This window comes from Osmerus mordax, chromosome 6 (assembly GCF_038355195.1).
Source record: "Osmerus mordax isolate fOsmMor3 chromosome 6, fOsmMor3.pri, whole genome shotgun sequence".
Taxonomy (NCBI): domain Eukaryota; kingdom Metazoa; phylum Chordata; class Actinopteri; order Osmeriformes; family Osmeridae; genus Osmerus; species Osmerus mordax.
Window position 1 is genome coordinate 10822275 of NC_090055.1, and position 12649 is coordinate 10834923.

At 40.7% G+C, this 12649-nt stretch overlaps 1 protein-coding gene across 1 annotated transcript; it reads right to left on the minus strand.

The window, feature by feature from the left end:
* Positions 1-629: 629 nt before the first annotated feature.
* LOC136943962 (membrane-spanning 4-domains subfamily A member 4A-like) lies at positions 630-3273 on the minus strand. Its single transcript, XM_067237460.1, has 7 exons — positions 3012-3273; positions 2718-2828; positions 2117-2173; positions 1881-2012; positions 1366-1479; positions 1146-1232; positions 630-939 (listed from the first exon to the last, which is right to left on the minus strand). The coding sequence occupies exons 1-7, from the start codon at positions 3186-3188 to the stop codon at positions 850-852; spliced, it is 768 nt and encodes a 255-aa protein (XP_067093561.1). The 5' UTR covers positions 3189-3273; the 3' UTR covers positions 630-849.
* Between the last annotated feature and the right edge of the window lie 9376 nt (positions 3274-12649).

Consider the following 12649-nt stretch of genomic DNA (forward strand, 5'->3'; position numbering starts at 1 on the left):
TCAAAAAAATAAGAAGCGATGTTTTAAAAAAAGCATGAGAAATGTTTTGCTTTTGTAGACAAAATCAGCTAAAAGTGTGATAGATTCCCACTCTGTCTTTACTAGCTAGCTCAGACTTAGCATTGTTTGATTGCTTTCATACTGTTAATCAAAAAGAAGACGAATGTGTTTAACTGCCAGGGTCCAAGCCAGTTTTTTTGTTCAAAAGGTACAGGTCTGTAATACAGCCAACCAACCAGTTGCAGTAAAAGCAAGGGATGGCTTTAACCCTAATATGACTAATGAACAGCACTTTGCTTTTGGGACATTTTTATTGATTGTAAGAACTAACATGAAAAGAGGAACAGATTTGAGTAGCGCTCGTATTGAATTTTGTTCTATAATTAAACAATACAGTCCAGTAATATAAACCTCTGAAAAAAAACACTGCACTTTTTTGTAATCCTTTTTAAAAAGGTTGAGAAGGACAATTTTGGGTGAGGAACCGAAGGGTAACAACATTGTCCTTCTCAACTTTTTTAAAAGGGAAAGAAAAAGGTACACTGGTCTTTTAACTTTTTCCAGAGCTGTAGTTTTATTTGACACAACTTTGATTCAGAAAGTCAGTAATTTATTTAAATTCCACAAAATAATAGTCACACCATTTATTTATGCTAAGCTAATTTTGGTAGGCTAATTGCCAGAGTTTGAACTACAAGGAGAGAGAGAGAAAAAAAATGACAGGATAAAGCATCATACAGTCAGTATTATTGACTTCTAACCAGTGTAAAGGTTTTAAAAAGTGATTATTGGAGGTAATAAAGTGACCATAACAAACTAAAGAGAACCAAGCAGCCACAGTTAAGAGCTTCAGGAAATGATAGCCGGACTGTACTGGGGGGGTCTGTTGTTGTCATAGGCAGGCAATCCCTCTTCTGCTCCTTTTGGGGTCCTCAAAGTCTGTTGCAACAAAAGAAGATATAACAAATGATTTATCAAGGATAACCAGTTGATTCTTATTGAATTGAACGTTCATTTACATTTCTGAGAGGAAGCATGTTTGAGTTTTGGTTAGTGTTTTCTGCATCCCCTTTGCGCCTTAGGTTTTGATCCGTGGTGTTTGATCTGGTATAGAAATGGGGGAAAAGCAGTGTTAGACTTCCTACCTCATAGGTGTTCGGTGGGATGTCGAATGTTGTCTGTGAAGGTACAGGGCCACCTTGTGGTAAGTGACTGCCAACGATGAACACCTGCTACAAGACAAAATAAGAAATGTAATTATTAAGGTGCATCTTGTTTCACCGTCCCCTGCAGTGGCCTATACCAGCTGTCAGCACTGGACGGCATTTTGACGAAACCCACGTTGTTTTTAATGCTTCTACCTACTTCAGGGGGGGAATGACAGACAGCTTTGCAGGCAAATGCTGAGACACTGATGGTGACCATCATCTCCAGCAAAGAGAAAAGCACCATGATGCCAGATATTCCCTGATGTTGCGCCTGTGAAGACACAAAATTAAGAAATTGCTGTGTACATGAAAAACATTTTGTGAAGATTTTCACTCCAGATACTGTTTCTGTAGTAGCTATCTACTATTGTCAATTAATAGCCTACAGCAATTAGGCATACTTTTATGATGGCATGAATGGAATGACAGTTGTGCCTCGTATTCATTTATATATATATTCAAATTGCTAATCATTAAACTTTTTCTGCTAAATTAGTCATATCCCACACCTTCAACCCTGTGTACAGCAAGACCCTGGGTCAGCTACACTTGTTTGACTGAAGTGACTGTGAGGTCTTATTCACTACTCAACACTAGACCTGTATTGACAATTTTAATTTTTATCAATATGCATACTGTAACTTAAAAAGGAATAAATATGTATGGTCATACCCAGTATTGATAACATAGCCCATAGTAATTGTAACAACTGTAAAATACACCAGTAGCATCTACAGAGTAGAGAACGGTGCCTATGCCTGCAGTCACTGTGGCAACAACGTTCATTCCCAATGACGCCTTCACCTGAGTGAGAGATAAAAAGCAGAGTTAAAGGATTTATAACTTTAAATGGATGAAGATATTCAAAAACACTAGACTGGACATTAAGAAAGTTCAACATTACTAACCAGGCACTTGTTCAATGATTTTTCAGCTGCAATGGTGAGAGAGCCTGCAATTATGTACTGAGAGAGAAAAATACATTTTGCTTAGTAGTAGGTTTCCTGTACACACAAAGTTGATGTAAATTTAAATCAATTAGCTTTTCTATGCAACACTATGAACTGTATACTTAAGTACATTCTATGGTACACTATAAAAATAGAGCATACTCATAACTCAACTGCTTTAGCAGAGTAGAAGCTTCAAACATGAGGAAACAATAATAAGGAAACAGTTCAATGAAACTACGTAACTGTACTTCTGTAATTGGAGCTACTCAGCTAGTAGCTGGGGTCAGGTTTAACTTCGAATGACAGCATTCATTAATGATTACACGAGTTGCCTCGACTGACAATAATCAAATTAAAGCACAGAAGGGTAGTGAGTTCAACTCATTTTGGTCAAACTTATCCACATACTTTGAGTAAGAGAACAGGTCTTATTGATTAGTTCAATTCATTGTTTCAACGGTGACACAACAGAACCTTAAAAGTGAACTGAAATCCACACCAGTAATGTAGAATGACGACCAACAACAAAAGGAACAAAGGGAATAAGTGCACTTACAATGATGCTGCCCCAGACGAATATACCACTTACTACTCCAAGACTCAATTCACCAACAGCCATCACGATTCCAAACAAAAATGTCATGGCGCCAAACATGATTTGTACTGTCTGATGGCAAAACAGACAGAGCAAAAACAGTCAGACAGTGACTATTTAATGGAACACGGTCATAAGAGAAATGTGTAAACAATGATGTAGCCATACACCCCTCTGTACTATGAAACATTCTTCACTATCGCTCCGTTTTGATTACATATAATCTTACATACACTTGGTACAGTAAAGTCCTACCCCCAGAGCCTTTGGATGTCCCTCACGGAACCTCTCCATCACAGACGACACCACAGGTCCTACCCGACCCATACAGGTGGGGGGAGAGGGGGCCCCCATCCCCAAGCCGTTCCCAGCAGGGTGAACATGGGTGATGACCACCACCCCATTAGTGGTTGTTGATACAGAGCTGGACATCTTCACAGTGGAGAGCAGGTTGTCGTATGGATGTGCTGGTCTTTCTGGTGTGGTATGGGTTAGGTTGTTGGACTTCCTCCTTAAAAGCTGATAAAAGTTGATCATTTATCAGTGATGGCCACATGACTGCTCATATATTATGTGAACGTTGCCCTCAACTTCTGGTGATATTATTTATGTAGGTCTATGTTGTCTGTGCTTTTTAGTATTTGAGTAAGAGACGTGTAGTTTAGGCTACTGATTAACTGGAATACATTTATTTACCATTAGCCTATAATTCTAAACTTTGCACTGACTTTTGGGTTACTGCTGTTGTCGTTTATTGTTGTATACTAGTGTAATAATTGGAAAAATACGCTGTTCCTATTGGTCCAGAAGACGTTCTCAAAAGTTAATAAATCCGTTTATATACCTCCTGAAAGTTTGCAGAGGTAAATAAACGTTTTTACGGACCTAGCAACAAGCGGTTGCCTTGGAGATGTAGCCATTGACCTTAACGACGTGGCATCTGCTCGGCAACAAAGTAGCCTAAATTGCCTTAAAAAAAACCTAAAACAACCAAATATGTTTTTTTTGCACAGGTCCGCAAACGCCCCGCAATCGCTTCCAGTTTAAAGAAGTATCTGAAGCAGATAGAAGACGAATTGATGTTGTTGATATGTTGCCTTGGAGATGTAGTGACGTCACCAGTGCAAGCTGATTGCTCTGACAACATGGCGTCTGCTCCGGATTCGACCTGTTTGATTTGTGATCTTCCCACGTATTGTTGAAGTATATAAGAAACCAAATGTTTACTCCTCGACAGGTCAGCAAACGCTTTGTCGCCTTTGCTGTTTATTGTTGAACTTACTTCTTTGCATTTCCTTCATACAAGGACACTTGTAGGCCTACTAGTACCAGGACCTATATAGGAAGTTAACCTTCATCTTTAAACAATAGCCTATATTTGTCTTCCCTTACAGCGTGTTACCATGCAAAGGTAGACAGGTAGTTAACAACTTGAAATCTCCAATAAACACAAGACTTGACGATGTTTACTGGAACGATTTTCGATGCGAAACTGAAAGTATAACCTATAGGCCTACATTAAATCATAACGTTACTGTACATTAGTAGGTACACAAACATAATTTACAGAGAAAATGTAACTACAATTGTCGGCATAATATGAACGTCTACACTAATGATACACAAAATGTATATAGGGCCTACTTACAGATAAATGGCATCCAACAGTAACAGGAAAATAACTGAGACGCTGTAATTTCAGTTGGTGTCTGAATGTCAACTGGGGAATATCCGATTTCCCGCTCTTAATTAGGAGTGGGGGTGGGGGATGTAGCCTGGCTACGGCCTAATAGCTTGAGCCGCCCGCGAGTCAATTCATAAATACATAAAACATCTCTAGACAGCAATATAACAAATGTATTACGATATAAGGAAAAACGGTTGCTTAATACAAAATAGTAGAATCCGGTGTCCAGGGTAAGTGTGATCGCAATGTTGTCAACTTTGTCACTATGAAATAGGCAACGGTGGCCTGCTGCAGCAGTATGTTTTTGTGTGAAAATACAGTGTAGATGACTATTAAAACCATGGGGGTTGCGAAGCCTCCTCCCTGAAATGAGTCTCTGCAGGTTGGGATGTCTTTCAGTATAACAGTCAATTAACGAGACAAGGGAGGCATGGGATGGGACAAATCAATTAGGCCCAATATAAGGGACTTCCCGGCTAATACAGGACAGTTTTGTAACTCTAACAGCAGTTTGGCGGTTTTGAAGGCTAATCGACGACATGCATTATGGCGACTGTCAAAAAAAGAAATTTAGGCTAGATTCGGAATGTCGCGTTTTCCATGAGAAATGGACAAACAATTATGTTTTTGTTATCCCTGTAAAGTTAATTTAAAGTTTTTTGTCTAAACACATATATATATATATAAAATCTGTATTGCTTAAACACGTTACAAAGACTGTAAACTATGTATCATGTATCGATGACGCAATGGAGGCACCTAATAACTAGAGCGCATATGCTCTTAATAAAACTAATAAACTGTTATTAATTGATAATGTTATTTGGCTAAGTTATGCTATTTACGTATCGATAACATCAGGGATGGGCAGTTTTCATGATACATTTATTTAAATTATGTATTTCAAATAGCCTACAAAATAGGATTTTGGCATTTGTATTTGATAGGTTTGATAGAAATAGCTATTTATTTTGTATCAAAATACTTCAGTGTTTCGTATTTTGTAAAAATACTGTAAAAATCAAAATTAAATAAATAAATAGATAAGTAAATAAATAAATACATAAATAAATAAATATGGCTATGAAATAAACCCTGAAATAAAAAAAATATGGCAATAAATATACAAATATAGCATCATATAATTATATTGCTGAATCCATTTACCTACATCAATAAATAAATAAATAAATGTACTTATTTCAAAATTATGTTTTTGTAAAGACAACATTTATTTCATGGGACTTTTATTTCCTAACGTCACATATATTTCCGAACAGCACATTTATTTCTGTGCTGTATTTATTTCCAATCCAACATGCAAACGAAAGGGGTGTGATTATCTTCAGACCAACGCAGCTGCACAAGATCAAAGGCAGATAGGGACACCTAGATTCGAGAGATGATGGAAGACATTAGTCGTGTCAGAGATCGCATGCTGGCCTTAGTAGATCAAATCAGTTTGATCAGCATGACTTGTCAGGATATATAATTTTGGCACACCTTGTAGATTTTGTAGAGGTACTTGGGTGGATAAGTGCTCTACAGAACATAGACATTGACCACAAAGTCTTAAATAATTTAAGACTTATCGAGCACGTGTTCGTGTGCAAGACGGCAAGTGTAGAAAGCCACCATGGGGCTAAAAAGAATATTCCTTTAGGGTTAAGGGTTAAGCATATTTTGTTCGTAGGCTATTGTCTGGGTTCACAGTGATGTAAGTATTAATTTGTAAGATGTAGTTTCATAAGGGGCTGTGGTATCGTGGGAAATTTGACTATTGCCTCAAGACAACCCATACAAAATGTTGCCTGAATGCCAATAAATTTGTGACTGAAAGCTCCTTTTCTCCATGAGCCTGAATATCTCGCATACACAGAAATAAAGGTGGTGTTCAGAAATATATGTGGCGTAGGGAAATAAAAGTCCCCAAAAAATAAATAAATGTCGTCTTTACAAAAACATCATTTTGAAATAAGTAAGTGTATTTATTTACTGATGTAGGTAAATGGATTCAGCTAAATAATTATATGATGCTATATTTATATATTTATTGCCATCTTATTTCATAGCCATATTTATTTATGTTTTTATTTAACTATTTATTTATTTAAATTTGACCAACACGTCTTTCCATATGTTACAAGTGTACATGATGACATTGTAAAAACTGCAGGGGAAAAATATCATCAAGTCACTTATGCACATCATAAAATCATTATTTTTCATTATTTTGACCAAATTGCCAATGCTCTGGTACATTCATGAAAATCATTATGTAGCCTACAATTGTCTGCTGTTTCCTACATTATCAATTACTTATGTCCTGTTGATCAAAATGTATTATATTGGTTCTCTGTTAAATAGTCTTAACCCCACAAAGATCTAGACATTTGTTACATATAGTACACAGTAGACCCAAACTCAGCACAGTCCTTGGGTCCTGAGATAGACACCTGCAAAATTACAACTTTGCACATTTTGCATAGATGCTGCATCTGATTGATGCCTACTCAGTAATTTGCCCAGACTTCTTGAGATCTGTGGTTGGAGGGGTTAATACAACAAGACAAGTTCTGTTGCTACTTTATGTTTACATTTCTGTCTACATTTAAAATCTAAAGATATTGATCATTTAATAATTGTTGACAAATGTTTGTTTTTAACTTCCAAATAAGTATCCAATGATTGATAAATACATAATGTATTGCTAAATGATTATACCCTAACTGAAGTATCTGTTTAGTAGGACTGTTTACCGCCTGACACATCATTTAGTACTATATTTGTGATTAACAGTTAAATTATTAATACGAGTTGCTTATGAATTACTTGTTTGTCACTGATGCAAAGTAGGCCCTTCTTTACCAAACACCAAGGAACTAAATTAGGATACAATTATGAGTCATTAGAAAAATGTTAGTTAAACATTAAACTGTTGGTAAATTAACCTTCATCTAGGTGATCACAGGGGTATGTGAATATTTGATATCAGGGCTGGACTGGGACAAAAAATCGTCCCTGGCATTTTTGGGCCAGGCGGCCCACACCCAGTGTTCGCCCAAACCCCCCCCCCCCCCCCCCCCGGGGGGCCGAAGTTTACCCATGACGCCCCCCTCATCTTAATTAATTCTTAGAGTTATGATTTGTATATTTATGGTATTTTATGGTATTTTTCTGTAATATTAATATTTGATATTGTATTGCCATTATTGTTATTATTACTATTTTGCTTAATATTGGCTTAGCAACTTTTATAAACTGTTTACTGTTAATTTTAACTATTGTTAGATTCATATTTTGTCGCTTTGAACAAAAGTGTCAATATACAATAACCACAACCCTCCCCAAAAGCTACAATAAAGCTGAGAGTAGTATATGCCCTGGAAAAGAGCACCAATACAAGAGAAGCAGTGTACTCACTCACTTGTTATTGACGATTTGGAGGCCCTATAGTACACAATGTCCATACTCAAGTGCAAGTAACAGTGGAAAGCTGCATGGCCTTTTAACAACACTGGATTATTAATGCAGGCATCCGCCGGTAGATTTTTTAGCTTTTTCTCTCTTAGCTTTTCTGCACCTCCCTTGCGCTTTCGTTTCTCCATTTTTATCGATACTAAACTTTAACGATACCAAACGATGTTATGCATTAGCCAACAGCTCGTGTCTTCCTGGATTCGATTGGGTCAGGCGAGTGCCAATTAAGGAAATTAACCAATGGGCCGCTGTCAGTTCTCTATGCGCCGGCCCGACCCCAAAAAAACTATGGGCCGCTGTCAGTTCTCTATGGGCCGCATATGTCAGATTTTTGCTTTACTAATGATGTGCAGATTTTCTACATGTGAGGTTGTCCCTAGCTGGGGTCAAGAGGTCGCGCAGTGGGCCCCTGGCAAGACACATAGATTTTGGAATGTGCTCTGTTCAATCTCTGGAGAGAGCAGGATGCATAGAATAGTCTACACACTGAGTTATGACTGTATCCCCTGTGTGCCATTTCCAATGTGCATCATTCGTGGAATTTGTGCTTTTTAAGGGCATGTTTTGTGGTTACTATATTTGTACTGTCCGGCCATACATAAAGGCCATCTGAGAGACAAGTTCTTCATTCATGTTGACCACTCTGTTGTGGGGAAGTCACATGATCCGACGTCGCCTAATAAACAAGGTCAAAACATTATTCAGTGTCGTGCAACTCTTTCCGCCCTCCGCCTGACATCTCATCCTATCAACTAGTTAGACAGAAAGAAAGTTGTTGCTATCAAACATTGTCTATTTAATCAACTGAGTCAGTGTACTGGTGAAGGGATAGATTAAATAGGCCAATAAATGGGCATAGTTGTTAATGGTCGCACTTGCAGAGACGGTGGTTCTGAGTTTGAGTCCAGTGACGGGCGGTTAGGACGGTTGTGCACTGCCGACGAAGCTTGCACGGCCACGTCTGTTACATTTGGAGGCTCAAAGTTATACGACTGTATAAAGCCAACCCTGCTTGGAGCATCCATATTTGTTGTCTTTTTTGCTGTAGCCTAGAGTCTAACCAGTATAACCCCAGTGTTTGAGATCTGAGATAACTGCTTTTTTCATTCATTTTGATAACGTATTTTAGTTATTTTGCAATTTTGTTTTATCATTCAAATTTGGCGGTAGCCTATATTGATCAAAGTTGCTAATTGATCGTCTATATGCATATGGATTAATCTCCCCCCCATAAAATAATATTCAGAATAATACAAAATAATAATAATAATAAACAATACACTCCAGTAATATAGTTTTATTTCACCTAACTTTGATTCACAAAGTCAGTCATAATTTATTTAAATTCCACAAAATAATAATGTCACACCATTCACATCGGCCTAGAGCAAATGTAGGTAATTGCCAGTATAAGGGGTTTAATATTTGCCAAACAACCAAAACTAATTCCCCTATGGTTCAAGGAAGTTGGGAAACTGAACAGTGTGATGACATGAACCAAATAATGCCAATACCAATGGAATTCCAGTTATTTGACTCTATGGGTTAAATCTGAGCCAGATTCCACTAACGATCCAAGATGGCGCCGATGATGGCTGCCTCGGTCGTTAGGTGCGCTCTTTTTTGTCTTGTTTTGTCTGTTAATTCAGTGTTCTGCCAAGATTTCCGGGGTTCTCTAACTAGAGAAGTACTTCTAAACATCAGGACTACAACTCCTGTGGATTTATTTCCCACTTTTCTGCTTCCAGCGGCGGAATTAGTGGGAATTATAGTCAAAGCCACCCTCGGCTTTGTCCTAGCAGCGAAGCGCCGTAGGAGAGGCAAACGAGCCGGTGCTCTGGTGCGACTCCGTCGGCGTGGGGCACGCACAGCGTTACCGGGGATATTTCTCTCCAACGTGCGTTCACTGAGCAACAAACTGGATGAACTTCAGCTACTGGTGTGGAAAAACAGAGACTTTCATTCATCTTCCGTTTTGTGCTTTACGGAGACATGGCTGAGTGAACTGATCCCAGACTCTGCGCTACAGCTAGCAGGTTTCAAACTGCTGAGAGCGGATCGTAACCCTGTGCTCTCTGGCAAAACGAAAGGCGGTGGTATTTGTTTTTACATTAACAGTGGCTGGTGTGAAGATGTGACAGTGATTCTGCAGCACTGTTCTCCTGATCTGGAATCATTTTTTATTAACTGTAGATCTTTTTACTCGCCACGAGAGTTTGCATCATTCATTCTGGTTGGCGTCTACATGCCTCCGCAGGCTAGCGCTAACGAGGCTCAACGTGTGCTCGCCAGCCAGATACTGAGTGTGGAGCATGAAAATCCGGATTCCTTGGTTATTGTGCTAGGCGACTTTAACAAAGGCAATCTCACTCAAGAACTCCCAAAATATAGACAATTCATCAAATGCCCTACCAGAGAAGGAAACACCCTGGATCACTGCTACTCTACAATCAGCAAAGCATACCATGCGGTCCCCCGAGCAGCACTGGGTCACTCTGACCACGCCATGGTCCACCTGATTCCTGCATACAGGCAGAAGCTAAAGCGCTGTAAGCCTGCTGTGAGGACATCAAAACAGTGGACCAGTGAAGCTATGGAGGATCTGTGGGCGTGCTTGGACTGCACTGACTGGGACATGTTCACGACTGCTACCAATAGTCTGGATGAGCTCACAGAGGCTGTGACATCATACATCAGCTTCTGTGAGGACTGCTGTATACCAACACGCACCAGGGTAAGCTACAACAACGACAAACCCTGGTTTACAGCTAAACTCAGAAGGTTGAGGTCAGAGAAAGAGGCCGCGTTTAGGAGTGGGGACAAAGACAGTTTCAAGGAGTCAAAGAACAGGTTTAGCAAGGCGGTGAGGGAGGCTAAACGACTGTACTCAGAGAGGCTAAAACACCAATTCTCTGCAAACGACTCTGCTTCTGTCTGGAGAGGGCTCAAGGCAAATTACCAACTACAAGCCCAGAGCCCCCCACTCCACTAACGACTCCCGCCTGGCCAACGACCTGAATGAGTTCTACTGCAGATTTGACAGACAATTGGACAGTCCTGAACTACCCCTTCCCACCCAGGAGGCCTCCCACCTCCCCCCCTCTACAGTGACGACTCTCTCCATTCAGGAGGGTGAAGTTAACAGACTTTTCAAGAGGCAGAATCCCCGCAAAGCAGCTGGGCCGGACTCTGTCTCTCCAGCCACCCTCAAGCACTGCGCTGATCAGCTGTCTCCGGTGTTTACCTACATCTTTAACACCTCCCTTGAGACATGCCATGTGCCAGCCTGTCTCAAGTCCTCCACCATCATCCCTGTGCCCAAAAAGCCAAGGCCAACAGGACATAATGACTACAGACCCGTCGCCCTGACCTCTGTGGTAATGAAGTCTTTCGAGCGCCTGGTGCTGGCACACCTTAAATCCATCACTGACCCTCTACTGGACCCCCTGCAGTTTGCCTACAGAGCCAACAGGTCTGTGGATGATGCAGTTAACATGGCCCTCCACTTCACCCTACAGCACCTGGACTCCCCAGCATCCTATGCCAGGATCCTGTTTGTGGACTTCAGCTCTGCCTTCAATACCATCATCCCTGCCCTGCTTCAGGACAAGCTCTCCCAGCTGAACGTGCCTGATTCCACCTGCAGGTGGATCACAGACTTCCTGTCTGACAGGAAGCAGTGCGTTAAGCTGGGAACACAAGTCTCTGACTCCCGGTCCATCAGCACCGGATCACCTCAGGGCTGCGTCCTTTCTCCTCTGCTCTTCTCCCTGTACACCAACAGTTGCGCCTCCAGTCATCCGTCCGTCAAACTCCTGAAGTTTGCGGACGACACCCCCCTTATTGGGCTCATCTCTGGTTGAGACGAGTCTGATTATAGGTGCGAAACGGCCAACCTGGTGCAGCCAGAACAACTTAGAGCTCAATGCTCTTAAGACAGTGGAGATGGTTGTGGACTTCAGGAGGAACACAGCCCCACTCACCCCCATCACCCTGTGTGACTCCCCAGTCAACACTGTGGAGTCCTTCCGCTTCCTGGGCACTATCCTCTCCCAGGACCTCAAGTGGGAACTGAACATCAGCTCCCTCATCAAGAAAGCACAACAAAGGATGTACTTCCTTCGGCAGCTGAAGAAGTTCAACCTGCCAAAGACAATGATGGTGCACTTCTACTCAGCCATCATTGAGTCCATCCTCACCTCCTCCATCACCGTCTGGTACGCTGCTGCCACTGCCAAGGACAAGAGCAGACTGCAGCGTATCATCCGCACTGCTGAGAAGGTGGTTGGCTGCAATCTGCCTACCCTCGAGGACCTGCACACCTCGAGGACCCTGCGGAAGATTGTGTCCGACTCCTCCCACCCTGGACACTCCCTGTTTCAGTCACTCCCCTCCGGCAGAAGGCTGCGGTCCATCAGGACCAATACCTCACGCCACAAAAACAGTTTCTTCCCTTCCGCTGTTGGCCTCTTCAACAAGGCCAAGGGACCACACGGACTCTAATGACTTCTTGCTTAAAACACACTGCTTTTTGCACTGCATTACAAAATGGTATCTTGGAGATTTGTATTTTTTGTAATATTTGTATTTTTGTATTTTTATATTGTAATTTACGGCAACTTATATTTTATTTTATTGTATATTTAATTATATTCTAATCCCACTTAGTACTGCTAGTTTATGTACCCTTAGTATAGATAATCCACATATTTAAATTTACATACAT